General features: G+C 47.5%; 1 protein-coding gene across 6 annotated transcripts in view; it reads right to left on the bottom strand.

The window, feature by feature from the left end:
• Positions 1–5,923, bottom strand: part of Kmt2a (lysine methyltransferase 2A) — an 85,892-nt gene extending 79,969 nt beyond the window's left edge. For 2 of the 6 annotated variants that reach the window (XM_075966114.1, XM_075966117.1), the window contains exon 1: positions 5,443–5,904. In XM_075966114.1, the coding sequence (XP_075822229.1) occupies positions 5,443–5,865 (423 nt within the window). In that variant the 5' untranslated portion in view covers positions 5,866–5,904. Of the gene's footprint in view, positions 1–5,442 lie in introns of all 6 variants that reach the window. The other 4 variants (XM_075966113.1, XM_075966112.1, XM_075966115.1 and 1 more) reach the window with 3 other exon arrangements.
• Between the last annotated feature and the right edge of the window lie 14,345 nt (positions 5,924–20,268).

Genomic DNA, 20,268 nt, shown 5'->3' with positions numbered 1-20,268 from the left:
AGACAAGATATTCACAAAAGGCCCGATTGAAGGCGTTCAGTTAAGTGCTAGAAAGGAGCTGAAGTTCTGTGCCAACACTAGAGGAATGTGGGCAGGCACAAAGAGATCTTAATTAGGAGACCTACAATTAAAACACAGTGAGTCTCCAAAAGAGAGAGAGGCGTTGCAGTCTGTTCCGCCTCCGAGCAGGCAAAAGTGCGGCTGCCACCCCCTCCAGCCACCGAGTAAGGGAGGCAACTGGCGGGCTCAGGCTGCACAGCTGTTCCCTGGAAGGACAGCTCCAAGGTGAGCAGAGATGAGAAATGAAACCCAAACGGGAGCATTTTCTCTTGCTTCTAATCAGAAGGGAACTCACTATTTTGTGAACCATGTCCTCCAGAAGCATGAGCCTTGAGATGCTTAACTGGGAGGGAAATGCGGGGACATGGGACGTGCTTTCGGAGAAGAGAAAAAAATCCTTCAGATTGCATTCCTAATATTCAGCACTTCATTTCAAAACTTACTAACAGCTCCTTCACTCAAAGGAGGTTCTACTGCTCTGGATTCATGCTTTCATTTAAAAGCTCATACACCTAAGAAATACATCATCCAGACTGGAAATAGCTTCCTTTTAGGTAAGGAAATTACAACAATGAAAACTAATCTAGCCAAACAACAGGATAACGCTCAGGTACACGGCATTTTATTTCAAACTTGATCTTCAAGACAGGCACACTGGTGTATGTCTATAGTCCCAGCAACTTAGGAGACTGAGGCAGAACTGCTGGAGCCTAGAAGTTCAAGGTCAGCATGAATAACACAGCAAGAAACCAAAGCAAAAGTATTTCCATTATTGTTGTCAACTTCAGCAGAACCCTTATGCTTTTTTCCTTCCAATGAAAACTTCTCCCACCAAGGTGAAATTTCTCCTAACGATAATGATAGTTAAACAGGCAAATGTACAATCTGATATTAAAAAGCACTACAGTCTCACTAAATAAACAAACAAACAAACTCAGAATAAGAAATTCTAGTCTAGGCGTGGTACTGCATGTCTGTAATCCCAACACTTGGAAGACACCAAGGTAGAACTGAGAAATCCAAAGGTAGCCTTCTCTACATAGGGAGTTCCAGAACAACCAGGACTACATGGCAAGACTGTCTTGATGATGATGAAGAAATAAGGAATAAGAATAATTGAACAGAAAGGTTTATGAGCTATTTAGTGCAACTTCACTTATATATCAGAAATTGAAGGTTAAAAGTGAATTGCCCAATTGGGCATTGGGGCACATACCTTTGATCCCAGCACTCAGGAAATATTGGATTAACAGATCTCCACAAACTTAAGGCCAGAATGGTCTACATAATAAGACCCTGTCTCAAAAACAAACAAACCAAAGACATGAATTGCTCAGTGTGTCCTAAGGGGCAGTGACAGAGGGATGAGTAAGACTGAGCTCATACCCACTGATGTCCACTCCATGTGCTCTCTCAGCTTCATTCACCTTCTGCCAAGCTCAGGATCAGCCGCGAAGGCAACGAAAGACCAACAACTCTTTGGGTACATACACTTGGTTAACATTAAAATTTTTTTTTTAATTAAAGGGGAAAAAAAATCGCAGACACTCTCCAGCAGTCTTCCAGTTAGAGAACTACCCTCTTTTCTAAGCCCAAACTAAAAGCCTGCCTCAAGCCACAGGGACTTCACTCAACTTTAGATGAAAACAAATATGCACCAATGCTATAATTCAGTTTTAATATCACATATAATTAAAGTGTGCGGTGTTAAGATCAAGAGAAAACTGCTTTTAACGTGTTGAGTGGTGATAGGAGAGGCATATGAACTCAATGAAGACTGCTGGATGCTAAAATATTTCTGAAATAAATGTTAAACTACTACAAGTTCTAGTCAACGGAAGATGCTGCTTTGCTGTGCTTATTTAGAATGCAAACATAGTCACTTGAGCACCACCTGAGACAGCGGCTGACGCTATGAAGAGCATGGAAAAGCAGCACAAAACATGGACCTCAGTGGTGCTTCCTAATTCACACAGACTGCCCAAGCGTCTATGTATTTTGAAAAATCACCTCATTATAACAGAATGTAATCCCAAGGAACTCCTATGTAGCTGTTACCAGAGAGATCGATCCAAGGAGAGCAAAGAACCAATGGCAACGAAGAACGGGTCTCCTGTGGGTAACAGCATGGTTCCTATAGGAGGATCCGGAGTTCTGTCACCAGAAGAACTCAGTTTTGATTATGTGCAACTCCAAGTCATTATTCCCTTAAAGTGAACCACAATTTAAAGAGGTTAGAATCGCTCTGGGTCACGTAACAACTCCAAGAGTCCAGACGAGACCTCCTAAGAAGCACGGATAACTTCTAAGAAGCAACCTTAAGGATAATGTAAGTAGGCCAGCCTGGATTAAGACCTGTGGAACTCTATCACTGATGTGTAAGACTGTGTCACCAAATGCTTGGTTTCTATGCTGAAAGTCACCATGCCGGAAGAGGCTGCCATTCTTGTTTACCATGTACAACACATACCATCAGCTCGTGCTACATGGCCCCCAACGACCAGACAGAAAGCTTACCAACAGCTCATTCAAGTCCAGTTTAGAAAAAAAACTAACACTGGATTTAAGGCAAGGGGTCACCTGCCCTTTTCACAATGGAAGAGTGACTACCATTCATAGGCACAAGTCCTAAAGAGGAAAAACTCCTCCTCATCATACTTGATCTTATTCATAGGAACTGAAATTCCCTGACAAGTTTTATACAACAAATTACCCAGTAAGGCAAAATAAAGAGCTAGCTCACAACCAGAATATTGACAGGTAAGAAACCGTCAGCACCTGATTAAAACCTCAAAGGTAGTTTTTGTCAAAGACCAACAGATAAAATATTCTGATGCCCAGATATTAAATCCCTGGATCTAGGTCTCTCTCTCTCTAACCAGTCTCTTAAAAAGTTATGATTGGAAGCTGTTGACATAAAACTTTGCTTTTGAATGTGTGATAAGAACATTGAGACCTTGGACACACAGTCCTTCAATACAAAATGCATAAGCATGCCAACAACGAAATGCTGCTGCTTTGGGCATCTCCATAAAGCAGACCAACTTCTCCTAATAGAGACTTCCTTATAACACTCAAATATACACAAAAATAAAATTCAACATATAACCAGTCTAGTCTCAATTTTGATAACACGTAGGTAAATAAGTCAATGTAAGACTTTTTTTTTTTTTTTGCTGCTGTATCTTTTAAAAAAGCAGAATCAACTCACATTTAAGCACCAACTCCATGCAAGTAACCTGATCGGTTCAGTCTTTTTGTCATGTATGAGGCCTTTGGTTCTCCAACTACATGGGATCTGTGTTGTTAGCTTAAAAAATACAGAATTGGCCTTTCAAAAAAATAATAATCTACAGCAACCAATAAAACACTCTCAAACAACCCTGCTTACCGCAGCAGCCTTATGAAGGCTGGGAAAAGGAGGTGGAGACAGAGCTGAGAGATGAGAGAGGCAGGCAAAGAGGATGCTGCAGCTAGCTAGCTACACAGCAAGGAACACGCCCCCATCATGTCCTCCTGGCTCTGTCAGAAGGCGGGTTGTTGTCAGTCTCCTGAGCCAGCTGCCTTAGAAACAATTTTTAAAAGGAGGCTGGGAGACTAACAACTGGGGGAAAGAAAAAAGGACAGCTCCTTAGGATCTCCTCTCTCCCGGTCTTCCCAAGGCGTTTGCTAAATCTAAAGGGGTGCAGGGCATAAGGGGCCACAAGGGGTTTGCCCCAACGGCAGAGCACGCAGGAAACTGCTGGTTGCTATCTTTCCCTTTCTGTTTCAATCAACAGCACTACAGAGCAGCAAACCCCTACCCCCCTTCACTTCAGCCCCTGGCAGCTGCTCTTCCTCCCCCTAGCATCCCCCATCCCATTCTCCGCCCCCCCTCCTGCGACTCAAACTGCCCTTTCTGCATCCAATGGAAAACAAATGCGCAACGCCACTGACTGAACCTGAACTCAACTTCCCTTCCCTGGGCAACTTTCCTTTCTGCTGAAAAAGGCTGAAGACCGCCTATCAAAGCATCCCGGTTCTCAACCGATTACTCAATGGGAAGGGGCAAAGCGCTGACCCTCCACCCACCTTGAGTCTCCCAATAGGAATCGCAAATAATCTTACCTCCCAAAGACTAACTTTGCTCCATGATCCTCCTCTTTTTCCCAACCCAAAGCAACCACCATTGCCACCACTCTAAACGTCAAACTGTCCCTTATCTACTCTTACCCCAGCCGGGCTCTCCTCCACCCCTACCAAGCCCCAGGATTGGCCTAGGAAAAGGTGGATCAATAATAAAATGACGAGGGGAAAAAAGAGAAAGAGAGAGAGAAGGGCGGGAGGGAGCCAGGGCCAGAGGCTGCAAGCTCTCAGGCGCAGTGGGTGGGGTAAGAGAGCAGCTGCTTCCCTTGGGAGGATGCTGTTCTAGTCCCCCCACAAACATCACCCCTCACTGGGGGCCCCCTTTCTCTAGAGCTGGAGGGAAAGTCTGCTCCCTCTCAAGGAGAATACTGGAAAGTAGCTCTGCTCCAAGCTTAGGGGGACACTGGGCCATTTTCCCTCTAACACACCGTTGGTCCTTCATCTAAAGGAGGGAAAGGGGTGGAGTTGGAGGTAAATCCCTGACACCAGCAGCCTAGGAACCGCAGCCCTGGAAGATGGGGAAAGGGACTAAGGCAGGGAAAAGCACTGTTATCTTCGCAGGAGAGATGAGGACAGGCAAGGTAGAGGGGAAAGGTTTCCTGTGGGGTGGGGCGGGACGAGGAGGCCCGGTGTGCTGGAGGTGGGAGTGGGCTGGGAGTACAGGTGAGAGAAGGGGGAGTGGCTGGCAAGGTGAAGACCTGGCTGGAGATGGAGAGAGGGTTGGTCAGGTTTTTCCGAAAGCAAGGTGCAGCAAGGCACCTGGATTTCCCATGGGCCAGGAGAAGAACATGGCCCTGGATGAAGCCACCACCCGAGAGATGTCCAAGGGGAAGACTGCCCTAGGAGTAACACATCTGCCCAGGAAAGGAGGCGGAGATGTGGCGGGATCAGGTCTCTGGCAGAGGGAGGGAGGAATCTGGCTCGGATGAGGTAATCTGTGAAAGGGAGGAGGGGTTCAGTCCCGGGATGGGAAACCCCCGCAAGGGGGTCTGTGCCAAGGGATTTGGGGAAGGGTCCAGGGAAAGAAGGCGGTGTAGGGGGTAAACGCCCTTAGCCAGAAGGGGTTGAACCCCCGGGGAAGGCGCCTGGGGGTCTGCAGTCCATAAGGGGGGGTTCCAAAATGGGAGGGCCATTTGCTCCGGGTTAGGGACCCCAGGATGTTTCCAGGATTGGGATGCTCCTCAAACCTGGATGGGGGAGGGGAGGGGTTCCGCAGAGGGTCGAGACCCCGGACCCGGGGGTTCCTCGCCCCCTTACCTCTCCGCTGCCGCCTCCCCCGCCGCTCTCCCCAAACACTGCCCGGAACCGGCGCAGGTTGGTGCCGATGGCGGCCGAGACCTGCAGCGCCGCGTCGAAGCCCGGGCCCACCCGGAGCAGGGCCGGCCCTGAGGAGGCTGAGGACGATGACGAAGACGAAGACGAGGCAGACGACGAAGAGGCTGCTGAGGCGGCGGCCGCTCCCCCTGGAACCCCAGCCCCGCTGCTTCCCGCCGCCGCCGCCACCGCTGGGGGGGAGGGGGGCGCCCCGGGGCCGCCACCGCCGGCCGGGGGCCCGGGGGGAAGCAGCAAGGCCGGGACGCGTTGCCGCGGGGCGCCCCCTAGGCCCCGGCGCCCCCCGCCGCCACCGCCCCCGGTGGTCCCGGGTCGGGCGGGGAAGCGCCACCGACAGCTGTGCGCCATGTTCGCCCCGTAAGTGAAGCAGCGAGAGGGAGAGGCGACAACACAGGGGGGCGGGGAGGCGGAGGGGGGGGGAGCGGCGGGCCCCGGAACCTGCCTAACCCGCCTGGCGCCGCCCGACCGCTCGCACCCCGCGGCCCTCTATGCCGAGCGCCGGGTGGCGCTTGCTTGCCCTGCAATCTGCATATGGGCCTCTGGCCTCCGCCTCCGCCGCCCGGCGGCCGCTGCTCTATGCTGAGCCCGGGGCCCGGCTCCTCCCGCCCCGCAACCTGGATAAGTGCATGCCCCGCCCTCCGGGAGCGGCAGCGCCAGGGAAGATGGGGGGGGGGGGGGGGGAGGAAGCCCTGGAGCCCGGAGCGGAGGCGGGTTCCGGGGAGAGGGGGAGGGGGCGAGGGCGGCGGGAGGATGGAGGCGGAGGGAGCGGGTGGCCCTCTGCCGGGAGAGCCGAGGGGCCGATTACACACGTTCCCGGGACGCGCAGAGACTCGAGCTGCCCCGGAGAGCCGCTTCCAGTGCGGCGCGGCTGCTGGGTCCCGGGAGGAGCGAGCCTTCTCCGCCTTGGAGAGCGGCGGGCTTAGCCCTCATGGAAGGCTTCTAGAATCCAGAAAGCCCCATTGTACTCCATGCAAAACCGAAGCGTCGCCCAGTTGAGTCTATGCAAAATGGCAAGGGCCTCTGTGAACGCGCTTTAAAAAATAAAATCCAATAAAAGAGGAGCCCCTCCCATCTTCATGCTTGGAGCGCTCTCTAAAATGCACACGACCGAGTGGCGGGCTTCCGCCACCTCCTCGCCCCACTGTGCGCTGGAGGGAGGCAAGGAGCTTCTGGCTTTCGTGCCCTTCTGCCGAGTTGGGGTGTGTTTTCCCAGCCCGGACGTTGGAGCCCACGGCGTGCGCTGCGCGAACGACCTGGCGTTACAACGGAGCTGAAACTGGGTGGCTAACGGACGGGGCCCAAAGGGAAGAGGCGGGCAAAGGCGCCCCGCCCCTTCTTCCACCGCTACCAGCTTGCCGCTGCATGCAAAGCGGACCCTAATGTATGCACGCGAAGGGAGGGGGCTCGCCAGCACATTTCTCATGATGGGGGGGGTCGTTGGGCATTATGATACACTGGGTGGAAGGGGCCCGCCGCCGGCAAGCTCTGGGCACAGGGTTAGCAAGCCTAGAGGGAGGGAGAGGGAAGAGGGATAGGGCAGCGGCGGGAGGGGTTAGTGTGAATATCCACGGGGTTTACTTTATTGCGGGGAATAGGAGAGGGCGCCTCTAGCAAGGCGTTAGAAGCCTGCGGGGATGGAAAAATCAAGGAGGGAGGGAGGAGGGATTGTTGCCCGAAGAATACGCGTTGGCTGAGGCTGGGGGGGGGGGATCGATACACTGCCTGCAGACCCGGAGCAGACTCCATCTCCCCCCACCCTCCAGCCGAGGTGGAGTTCGCTGGAAGGTCACGCAGCCTTCCAGGTCTCCCGCACCCGTAGCGGGCACTACTGCGACTAGGATCGCCTAGGACAGCCTATTTAGGAAGGGCAGTAAGGGTCGTAGTAAGGCAGGTAGAAACCAGCTCTAACCCACTGGAGGTTGTATTGCACGCCTCCAGAGGTCCACGGCCTCCTGGTGCTGAAAAACCTACGTCCTTCCTACGGAAAGACGTCTGTGCCTGCGAACGAATGGGGTTGTGGGGAGGAAGGGAACAGAGAAAGGGAGGAGACACAGTCAAACCCCAACTCCCCAAACTCGTCCGGGATCGATCATCGTTCCAACCGCGCAGGATGGGGCCCAGATGGTTTGCAAAACGCACATTCACACAACGCACGCACAGCCAGATTCCGTTGTTGCTTCTCATGGATTACTAGGTACAGAGAGAGTGGGAGCAGCGAGAGGATATTCTACAGCAGCCCCATAACTCTGCTTAGGACATAACACACCCCATTGTGGATGATTTCTCTATTGCAATATATTTAGCGTTAGACTCTGGGGTTTTTGCTTCGGTATAGCTGCTCTGATCAGTTACAGATTGGCGACCACGTGGATTCTCTCAAGCATCCTGATTTGTTGCCTCTCTCTCTCTCGCTTATTTTTCTTTTGTATTTGCCGCCCCCCTTCTTTAATATGCATAACGGCCTATGGAGGTAGTAGGCAGGGGACTGAGTGACAGGCTTTATATAACTGTGTTAACAGAATTTCTTCCCGCCCTCCGCCTTTGAGAAAACAAACCCGCTGGATTTTGAGTAACCCCTCCCTACAAGCACACTTCATTTAGCACAGGTGGGAGGTCTACAGGGTGTGTGGCAGCAACAAGAATGGAGAATGTCTTTGAAGGTTGTGAAGTGGGGGAGAACCCCTTGAGAGTTGGTCTTTCAGGCTAATGCAGAGAGAGAGCTAGGATGGATCAGATTTGGTTTATGACCGAATGTTTTAGAGGAGAAATAGAGATTATAACTTGCTTTTGTCTAGTACGTTCTATGAGGCCAAATGCTTTATGTGTATTCAGTTCTTACTAATCATGTAAGATAATTCTTTTTTTTTACAAGTAGGGAAACTGAGTAATGTCCTAGACTACATACATAGTAATAGGTCTGCAGCTTGGTGGGGTCTAACACCAGTATCCAGAAACTGGACTGTGGACAGCAGAAAGACATTCAGCGGAAGAGCAGCTGCCTAGCATTTGGAAAGCCCTGGGTTTGATCCTGAGCACCAGCACACACACAAGGGGTTGAGGACACACATAGAGACTATTCTATGCTCTTCTCATGTTACCTGAAACTGCGTGTGCTTTATTTTTGGTATTAAATTTTGACTCATTTCTCTTGCATACCTAATATAGCCATGTGGTTAATGTTTTTTTTAATATTTATTTTTGAGACATGGCCTCATCTATTTGAGACTAATCTTGAACTTTCCGTGTAGCCAAGGATGACGCTGAACGTTCTACCTTGAGAGTATCTGGAATACAGGTGTGCCCCACCGTACCTGTTTTAGTGTGGGGTTTGGGATCAGACCCAGGACTTTGTGAGTGCAGCAAACACTCCATCTACACCCCCATTGCCTATTTTTTAAACGCTAGTTTGTTTGTTTGTTTATGTGTCTGCTTGTTTGTATGCACAGGAAGAATTACCCACAGAGGTCAAGAGAAGATCAGAACTCGTGGGACTTAAGTGACAGACAGTGGTGAGCCACCTGTTATAGGTGGGGAACAAATCTCAGTCCTCTGAAAGAGCCGCTTGAACTCTTAACTGCTGAGGCTCTCTCCAGGCCCCTAACCCCCATCTCTTAATTTTTTTTTTGAGATGATCTAACTAACCTAGACCCCAGCCAGCTATATAAACCAACCTAGTCTCAAACTTAGAAAGATCCCCCTGCTTCTACCTCTGAGTACTGGAATTACATGCGCCGCCTTGTCTAGCTTTGTGTGGATAAAATGTTAGTGAAATTTAAAATTCCACCGCACTGGTTCTGAGCTACTGCATTGCTGCCCTCAGTCCTGTCTTACTCTTAGTGGCAGCAAAAGTCATCGTTGGTGCATATACTTCAAAGATACCTACACCTAAACAAGCAAATCCATAGGGACCTTTTTCCATAAATGCAAAGATATCAAGTCCATTCCTGGCATCACAACAGTTTCACTTAATAAAGCTAGGAAATTGTTTTTTATCACTCTTGGGGATGTCTGGAAAATGCACAGTTTAATTTAACTAGATGTCTGTTAGTAGATGCTTACATTACTTTCTAGCTACTAAATGCCCTCCTCCTCCTCTTCCTTCTCTCTCTTATTTTTACTTTATGTATATGGCTGTTTCTCCTGTGTGTATGTCTAGGCACCATCTGCATGCAGTGCCTGTGGAGGCCAGGAGAAGGGTTGGGAATCCCCTTAAACTGCAGTTAAAGATGGTTTTGAGCCACTATGTGGGTGCTAGGAATCGAACTTGGGTCCTCTGTAGGAGCAGCCAGTGCTCTCAACAACTAAGCCATCTCATTTAAAAATAAAACAAACACAGGGTTTCACTGTGTAGCCCATGCTCCCCTGGAACCCAGTCTGTAGCCCAGACTGACCTCAAACTTGAGGTAATCCTCTTGCCTCGGTTGAATGCTGTGATTATAGGTATGAGCCACCATGCCCAGCCACTCAATTCCACACAATAACACAGTGCACGACTCTGAACACACACCAGTTTGCCACTGTGTAATACTTCTTTAGTATAGAGTCCTAGAAGTGTAGTTGCTGAACCCAAAGTATGTGCATTTATGATTTTGATAGATATTACCAAATTGTCCCCAGCCAATAAAGGTTGTTCAAGTATTTCATATTCCCATCAACAATACTGAAGAGGGCTTCTTTCTCCATAACCTTTCTGAAAGTTTTTCTTAGCCTTCTTGATCTTTGCAATCCTAATCAAAATGCACATATTTTACATTTTTTTCAAATGAGAGAAGGAACCCTTCAGGAAGGAAACCCCAAACTTTGCCCATTTCTGAGAACTCATAAATTACTCTGGCTTTAAAGAGACCTCTAGAGGCTGGAGAGGATGGCTCAGCAGTTAAGAGCACTTGTTGCTTTTGCAGAGGCCTGGACTCAATTATCAGTATTCATATGATGGATCACAACCATCCTAACTCCAGTTCCAGGGGATCCAATGTCCTCTTCTGACCTCCATGGACAGCAGATATACACATGGTATATATATGTAAGCAAACACTCACATATAAAATGAATAAACCTATTTTTTTTTATCAAAGGGACTCCTAGCTGTTAGCTCTCTTTCTTTCTACCCTGCGGACTCCTCACTGCAAAATGAGCATCATGGTGGAACTAACATGGGCTCGGAGTCACAACTATAGGCTTGATTTGCAGGTCCAATACCTTTAGGTATACACCTTGAGCCAGGTACCTGGCCATATGCCTATCTCATCATTTGCAAAAATTAGAATCTTAATAGCAGCTTCACAAGATTGCTATGAAGATTAAATTATATATTCTAAGTATCTTCTTTCTTATTCAGATAGAAACAACACACACGGTTCGCTTGTTGGTTTGTTTGTTAATGCTAAGAATAGAACCTACCTAGATTTTTTTTTTCTGTTTTGAGACAGGGTTTCAAATAACCCAGGCTGACCTCAAACTTGCTATATAGCTTAGCATGACCTAACTCCCGATCCTTCTGCTTCAACCTTCCAAGTACTTCACCCAGATTTTCTTTACCATTGGTGAAGACAGTTCTCTCAATTTCCTTCCTCCAAATGGACACAGTGCATCATCAGTACAGAAGACCCAAAAGTCTTTGAACTGAGACAAGAAGCTGGCTGGGTCATTTAAATTCCCCCACAGGATCATCACAGAACATGGAACTGGTCAGAATTTTTGGGTATTGCTTTCTTCTGAAAAGAAAAGGGCAAATCTATAACTCTTTAATAAAGGCCCCCTTATATTATGGAGGTGATGGTGCAGCCTGGGCATGTAGTGTACACCTGTAATCTTGGCACTAGGGAGGTAGAACAGTGGACGGAGAATGTAAAGCCAGTCTGGACTGCACACTGAGTTCAAGGCTAGACTCCTGGGCTAAAAGACAAACTAACAAAGTAAAATAGAAAGCAATAGTTGCAGGATGGAAAGATGGCTCAGCAGTTAAGGGCACTGACTGCTCTTCTGGAGGATCCAAGTTCAATTCCCAGCACCCACATGGCAGCTAACAATTGTCTATAACTCCAAGATCTGACACCCTCACACATGCAGGCAAAACACCAATGCACATAAAATAAAAATAAAACATTATTTTTTTAAAACAGTAATTGTTGTCCCTGTGTCTACTAGTTTTCATTTCTGAACTTGAGAAGAATTTGGCATAGTTCTATTTATGACTCAAAGGGTTTTACTGAATATAGGATAGACAGCAGCTGGCTTTCTGCCAAAGACAAGGTCTAGCTAATTTGGGGGACAAAGCTTTGTGAAGACAGGAGCCATGGATTACTCATGCTTGTATCTGCTGTATATAGACAGTCTATATAAGCCCAATTCATGCTTTCTAAATAAATGGTTCTTCCCAGCTTTATAGTTAATTTGGGGATTCGCTCTAGAGGGCTTTAAATTTTTTGTTGATTTATTTGGGTATTTTTAAACATTTACTTATTTTGTATGTATGTATGTGTATGGGTTGGTTCATGCCATCCCATGTGTGTGGAAATTCGAGGACAACTTACAGGGGTCACTTTCCTCCTTCTGCTACATGGGTTCCAGGGACTGAACTCAAGTAGCCAGGCTTGGAAGCAAGTGCCTTTATCACCAAACTGTCTTGTCAGTCCAAGGAATGGTGTTGTTAGAGGAGTCTGGCAATTGAATGTGCTAGCTGGCTTTATTTTTGTTGCTATTGTTGTAATTTTACATTTACTCTGAAATCAGTTAAACTATCTCCATTTGAAATTATACCAGTGATCATAATTCATTTATATGTGTGTATATATGCATATATACACACACATATATGTTGGTATATATACACTATATATACACATATATATGTATATAGGTGTTTCGACACAGGGTTTCTCTGTGTAGCCTTGGCTGTCCTGGAACTCTCTTTGTAGATCAGGTTGACCTCAAACTCACAGATATCCCCCTGCCTCTGCCTCCGAGTACTGGGATTAAGAGCATGAGCCACCACTGCCCTGCCAAAATTCATATTTTTCAAGGAAAGAAAAGTGATGAGTAGCTATCATCTGCTTATGGCTATTTTACCTTGTAAAAGCTCCATGGGAATTCTGTATTTGGGAATTTCTTTCTCCTGCTTTCCAGATGTCTTTGAATCGTGGCCCTAGTGACTTCTGAATTGGCACAGGTTAGGTCTGTTGCATAAGCTAACCCAAACTACCCAGTCACAGGAGACAGAGAACGAAATGGCCCAGTGAAGTATAGTAAGGCTAGAGGAAGGTGCAAGAAAAGATGTAGGAGGAACTGAGAGCAACTCTCAAGGTGGCAGGAGGTCAAGAGATGGGGGGTGGCTAGAGCAAGTGAGGTGGCTGGGCAGGTAAAAGTGCTTGCTGCCTAGCCTGATTCCCTGCATCCAATGCCCAAGACCCACATAGTTGAACAGAATCAGTTCCCCCAAGCTATCCTGTGACCTCCACACCTGTGCATGCGCACACGCACACAAATTTAAACGGTAGTAGTAAGAGGCTGAAGAAACGGCTCAGAGATTAAGAGCATGTGTTGCTCTCGCAGAGGACTCTCTTTAGGATTTCCAGTCCACATGATAGCTCACAAAGGTTTCTCAGTCTCGGGAATTGGACACCTTCTGACCGCCTCAGGTACCAGGCCCACACATGGTACACACACATTCAGGAAAAGCAGCCTGACACATAAAATAAAAATAGATATTTTTGATGTAATAAGGGAGAAGCAGAGGCTTACTGTGGAGTCCGACCCTCAGCCATTGCATCAGGATGCCAGTTATGAGAAACCACTGCACTCTGGAGCAGACATAGGTGATATCTGTAGATGACACATCCAAGCCCAAGACAGACTGCTGGTTCAGAAGGCAGGAAGAGGCAAGGGGAGCCATCTTTTTCAGGAGGCACACCTGTAAAAGGAAAGAAAGGGACCTTAGCTGGAGCCCCTAACACATGGTTAAGAGGCTGCTACAATTGTTTTTGAGGCAGGGAGGGTCTCGTACGTACAGCCCAAGCTGGCTTTAAACACTCCATGTAACTGAGGTCGACACTAAACTCCTGATCATCCTGCTTCCACCTCCCCAGTGCTGGGATTATAAACATAGACTACCATGCCTGGTGTACGAACCCAGGGCCTCCTGTGGGGCAGCAAACACTCTGCCATTTCCAACCCTAGGAGTTTATTCTATCTGTCTGTCTGTCTGTCTATCTACTTATTTATTTTGGTTGTTCAAGACAGGGTTTCTCTGTGTAACATTCCTGCCTGTCCTGGAACTCAATTTGTAGATCGGGTTGTAGATTAGGCTGGCCGCAAAGTCACTGAGATCTGCCTTCCCTGCCTCCTGAGTGCTGGGATTAAAGGTGTGCACTACCTCTATCCAGTGTTTCTTATTTTTTCTTATCACATGTATATGTATAGGGCATGTGAGAGACTGCAGTCACATACTGCCACACCGCATATATGAGTGTCAGCAGATGACTTCTGGGAATCAGTTCTTGCTTCTTTCCACCATGGGGAACTCTGGGAATGAGATTCAGGTTGTCAGTCTTGTTTAGCAAGTGGTGTTTACTCAACCATTTTGCTGGCCTTCAAGAGTTTATTTAAGTTTTTATTTTAATTTTTAGTGTTTATGTGTGTGACTGTTTTGACTGCATATATGCAATGCATCACATGAGTGCCTGTTGTCTGAGAAATTCAGAAGAGGGATTTGGATCTCTAGGAACTGGAGTTATAGGCAGTTGTGAGCCACCATGTGGGTGCTAGGAATTGAACCCAGGTCCTCTGCGAGAACAAGAAGTGCTCTTAACCACAGAGCCAACTCTCCAACACAAGACTTTATTTTTAAACTAATTTTTAATTGCTGTAAAAGTGAGATATGCAAAAATTTTTGCTTGTTTTTCTTGAGAGAGGGTTTTTCTGTGTAGCCCTGACTGTACTAGAACTCACTTTGTAGATCAGGCTATCCTCAAACTCAGAGATCTACCTACCTCTGTGTCCCAAGTGCTGGGATTAAAGGTGTGAACCACCACCAGCTACAAGGTAAAAATTTAAAGTATCATTAAACAGCATAAAATTAGAAGGTCTATATAATACTGCTGTCCCTCTAACATTATATGTGCACATGTAAATATGCAAGTATATATGTTATATGTACATAGATATGAATATATACTTAAAAAAAGTTTTCTTGAGATACTCTCAATATAGACCAGACTGGCTTCTAACTCACAGAGATCTGCCTGCCTTTGCCTCTGAAGTGCTGGACATACATATCTTTTCAACTGATGTGAATATAGTCCACACATTTCTTCACTTGGTCCCTAACCTCATGAAAGTCCCAGAAACCCTTAACTCCCTGACCTCACTCTATCTTTGGTTGCTACTGCTTTGACTTTTCTTATAGTTCCTGGAAGCTAGGCACACTTAGCTTAAGGCTTTTGCATTTGCCCTTCTGTCTGCCTGGAGTGTTCTTCCACTACGCATCCTCTTGGCTGACCCTCATGCTTCCTTCACTTCTCTGTTCCTGCCCCCTCCTCAGATGCAACCATTGGCACTCACGATACTGTGTACTACTTCTTCCCCTCCCCCTTCCTGTTACAGTGCTAGAGACTGATCAGGCCTCTTGTTCTAGACAAGCTCTACCATTGAACTACATCCCCTGCTTTACTGCATTTTTCCTCCCTCCCTCTGTCTAAGAGAAATTGCTATGTATATAGGTGTTTTGCCTGCATGTATGTCTATTTCCAAGTGTTTGCCTGGTGCCCACTGAGGCCAGAAGAGGTCAATGTAACCCCTGGAGCTGGAGTTACAGGTGATTGTAAGCCGGCATGTGAATGCTGGGAACCAAACCCAGGCCCTCTGGAAGATCAAGCAGCCAGGGTTCTTAACTGCTTATCTGTCTCTCCAGGCACCCTACCCTCCTCTTTGTGATTAAGGCTCATATAGCCCAGGCTAGTCTTTGACTCACTACGTTTTGGAGGATGACCTTGAACTTCCTGATCCTTCTGCCTCCCCCACCCCCAAGTGCTCAAGTCAAGCTGTCTTCTTTCTAGAAGGCAGGCCCTCTCCCTCTCCATCTTCTTCAAGGTCTCTCCTGCCCACCACAAAGTTTGGGATATCTTTCTCCTGAGTGTCTCCCATCTATCTCTTCCTTACAGTGGATCGTACCATCCGTTTTTACCCAGTGCTGGGGGCTCCAACTCAGGGCCTCATGCATGCAACACAGCACTCTACCAACACACAGATGCCTGGGCTGGAGAGGTGGCTCAGTGGTTAAAACCTCTTCCAGAGGTCCTGAGTTCAATTCCCAGCAATGACACAGTGACTCGCAACCATCCATAATGAGATCTGGTGCCCTCTTCTGGTCTGGCCTGCAAACAGAACACTGTATACAGAAGTTAATAAATCAAAACAAAAACAAACAAAACAAAACAAAAAATCCCCAGCTATATCCCCAGACCCTTCTACTGCACTTACTGGATTTGCTTACTTTAAACCTTTTTTATTACATTTTAAAATTTATGCATTTATTGGGAGCACTTGTATGCCACAGCACTTTTGTGGAGGTCAGAGGACAACTTGCAGAAGTCAATTTTCTCCTTCCATCATGAAGGTCCCAGGGCTCAAATTCAGGTTGTCAGGCTTAGCAGCAAGCTTCTTCACTTACTGAGTCATCTCACCTGTCCAGGTTTCCTTACCTTACTGTTGGTGTCCTGCACAAGGATGAGCTCTAAGACTGGAGGGTCTGTGCTTCCAGTTGCTGTACCAAGATGCTAAAGAGCTATGGTTCAGTTCCCAGCACCCACCTTGGGAGACTTTCAACTGCTTTGTAACTCCAGCTCTGGGTGAGTGCAATGCCTCTGCCCGCCAAGGGCACCTGCATGCACTCAGACACGCCCACACACAGACATGCACACATACACATCATTTAAAAACAATAATAATAATAAAGAAAAACCTTAAGCGAAAAAGGGTAGAAGCTCAAATCGCTTGAGTTCAAACCTGTTTGGTTTTACTTTTTCCCTTTGAGTCAGGGTCTCACTATTTAGCCCAGTCTGCCTTAAAGCTCAAGATCCTTCTGTCTCAGCCTCCAAGTGCTAGGATTATAGATGCCATCATGGCTGGCGGGGACATCTTTATTTCTTAGCGAGTGCGTACACTTGGGAAGGTGAATCAGTTTCCTTCACTAAACCAGATCATCCTTGTATCTAATCCTAGGTTCTTATTAGGATTAATGTATGGATGTTATAACATGTTCACAGTAGTAACTATCAATAGAGAATGTTAGGATTCTTTGATCTATATTTTTATTTTGCTAGAGTTTCGGGTTTTGTTGGGTTTGGGTTGTTTGTTTGGAAGTGCCTGGGCCTTGTGCACACTAGGCAATAGCTGCAGTGCTGATCTTTCCCCGGCACTGTTGGTAGGTTTTATAAAGGCTATTCAGCTAAGCATGATGGTAGATGCCTACAATCCCAGTGTTAGCACTGGCCTGCCCTTAGGAGCCTGACAGGATACATCCAGCTGTAGCCACTAAGAGCATCTCCTGTGCACACTGGCAACATTCCCTTTTAAAAGGTAGGCCTGCCCACCTCCCATCACTTTTTCTTTTTCTCTCCCCCCTTTCTCTTCCACCATTCTTGTCCCTAGGGACCAGTCCCTGCCCCCCACCCTGTCCTTTCTCTGCCCTCCTCTCTCAACTCTTCCAATAAACCTCCCATGTGAGCCCTGTTGCATGGTGTGACTTCTCTTCATGGAGTTTTGTAAAATTACAACACCTAGCACTCAGGATGCTAAGGCAGGAGGATCAAAAGTTTGAGGACAGCAGAGGAAACATAAAGTTCTAGGCCAGCCTTGGTGGGCTCCCAGACCCAGTCTCAAAACAAAGAAAATACCAGTTTCCAAAAGGTAATCGAGTAGCATGGTCATGGGTGGCCCTGCCCAGCTGGTTCTTCTCCATCTTCTAGGTGGTTCTTTCCAGACCCGTTTCGCTGTCTTTCACTCTTAGACACCAGTGTCTCTGTCACTTCTCACATTCTTGTCTGGTGATCTCATGGTTTTAAGTACTACCCAGGCTGCAGAGATCAGTAACTGCCACCCCCAAACAGCCCCCTAGCGCCTCAGCCTCTGGTGTCCAAATGCTTTAAAAGCACTTCCATTCTAATTACTTGTTGGGTTGCATGACTCACCGGAGTGTGGGTTCCTCAAGGGCAGGAATAGCATCTCGGTTATCTTTATCTCTGGTACCCCAGGCAAGGTGTTCTTGGTAGTCTGCTGCCTTCTATGCTCAGTCTATGGGAAGGAAGCAAACAGTAAATACGTAGACAGGTCCGCTGTGAGACCTGTTAGTTACCTCACCATGTCAGTGAGACAAAGCCACGAGAGAGCTGGGAGAAGCTACGGCACACAGTTGTCGGCAAGGATGGCCAGGCTGTGGGCAAAGGCTGAGTGAGCCAGAGACGAGAACTCCAAGGATAACCCAGCACACACGCAAGCCCTGAGGGGCAGCATGTTTCAGGGAGTAGTTGGGCGACAACAGAGAGACCCTGCGACTGGACATAGGGACATAGTAAGATGAAGGACAGGAGAAGTGATAAGAAGTGGGGCTGGAGAGATGGCTCAGTAGTTAAGAGCATTGCCTGCTCTTCCAAAGGTCCTAAGTTCAATTCCCAGCAACCACATGGTGGCTCACAACCATCTGTAATGAGATCTGGTGCCCTCTTCTGACCTTCAGGCATATACACAGACAGAACATTGTATACATAATAAATAAATATTAAAAAAAAGAAGTGGGGTGGGGTGAGAAAGAGGTGGTGGTGGTTTTAGATTTTGCAGAGGCATAAAATTAAGTGAGAAGCCGTTGGAGGGTTCTGAGGAGATGGCTGATAAGATATGCCTCGACATTGGAAGGATCATTCTGTCTGCTGTCAGGAACAGACAAAAGGGCTAGAGAGGCTTGTGGCTTTAATCCACGGGAGTCCGGTAAAGGTTCTCAAGACTCTGTTTGGGTATAAAATAGGGGTAAACACTCACCGACACAGAACCAATCAGATGCCGCCGCTGATCCAGCTGCGTTTGTCCACTCATTCTGTCCAGAGTGATGAGTGCCAACAGCATGCCGCCTGCTCTGCTCCGACCACCCAGGAGAGCGTGAGAGCAAGAGAGAGGGGCCCTTTCCCTCAGTTTATAAATTGTCACCTCCACAGACAAGAATGCACCCTAAAGTTTGTAATCCCCCAAAAGACATTGGCTCAATAGACTGAAATCCCACCACAGAGACTGCTTCCCTGGCGTGCTGGAAACCCTGGATTCAATCCCTTGCATTGAGATAAACTGGGCATGGTGGCACATGCCTGTGATCTCAGAACTTACTAAGTAGAGGTGAGAGGATGGCCCTAATTTGGAAGCCAGCCTGGCTGTTGGGTGGCAAACCTTTTCCTGAGGAGACGCAACACACATGTCTACTCTCACCCTAGGTAGGAATCCTGCAACAGATCTAAGTACAAATATCACCAAAGCCCAACTTGGTGAAGCAATGATTTTTATTAGGGTTACTTACAGGAGCCGAAATGCAAAGCCCACTGCAGCACGGGTGACAGCTCACAAAGTCTGGGAACCTGGAACACACCGCGCAGGCTGCAGACAGCTCAGCAGGCTGGAGAGGTCCTTTCCAGGTGCCTTAGTGAGTCTAAACTTCCTCCAAGTAGCTCATCTGATCTTTGCTTCTTCTAAGCGGCTGATCTGATCGAATCTCAGAGTCTTCTTTGTAGTCTGAGGCAGACTCTCAGCTTTTATTGCTTACTCTGGTGGGAACCGGGCTAATGAATCTGGTCAGTTTCAGGGACTTCCTGAAGCTATTTTGAGTTGTTTACCCTGTTTAAAGATCTTGCCCAGAATGTTTCAACCTCAAAGAAAACTGTTGCATAACACTGGTCTATACGCTGAGTTTCAGGCCAGGGTCGGTTATGTAATAAATCCCCCCATCCAAGGACACTCTGAAAAAGGGGGTGCAGGGGAAGTAGTTGGTAAAGGGCTTTTGTCACACAAGCTCGAGGACCTGAGCTCCATCTCTAGGCTGCCTGCTTGTGATCCTAGCACTGGGGAGCGAGGAGAAGCAGGTTCCTAGCATTCGCAGGCTCACCAGTCTAATCTAATTGTCAGCTTCTAGGGGAGTGAAAAACCTATGGTCGGAGAAGTAGAAAGGGCACCTGACTGTCTTCTCTGGACTCCACACGCATGTACAGACATGTACATATGTCTATCCACACACTAATAAGCACACATATACGCACAAAATCTAAAACCAATAAAAAGATTCATCAAAGAGAGGGGTGGTGGATACAACTCAGTAAAGCATTTCCCTAACGTGTCAGACCATGGATTTGACTCCCAGCTTCTTCAAGAACACGAAAGAACACATAAAACCATGAAGCAAAACCAAAAATATCTCTTCATCCCTATTTTTGTTTTACATTTATTTGTTTATTTATTTATATGTGTATATTCATTCCACCATGGGAATGGGGAGGTGAGAGGATAACTCTGAGGACTCAGTTCTATCCTTCCTACCACATGGGTCCCAGGGTTTGAATTCAGGTCGTCAGGCATAGTAGTAAGGACCTTTTCGTGCAGAGCTATCTCAGCTGGCCTCAGATGCAGAAGATCCTTGAACCTAGAATAAGTCTTATTGGAGTATTAAATGTAGGGAGTGAGAAGCCCGGTGATGGTGGCGCACACCTTTAGTTCCAGTGCTTG

This window comes from Microtus pennsylvanicus, chromosome 3 (genome assembly GCF_037038515.1).
Source record: "Microtus pennsylvanicus isolate mMicPen1 chromosome 3, mMicPen1.hap1, whole genome shotgun sequence".
Taxonomy (NCBI): domain Eukaryota; kingdom Metazoa; phylum Chordata; class Mammalia; order Rodentia; family Cricetidae; genus Microtus; species Microtus pennsylvanicus.
The sequence above is the reverse complement of the archived record's forward strand: the minus strand, read 5'-3'. Positions and strand labels throughout refer to the sequence as shown.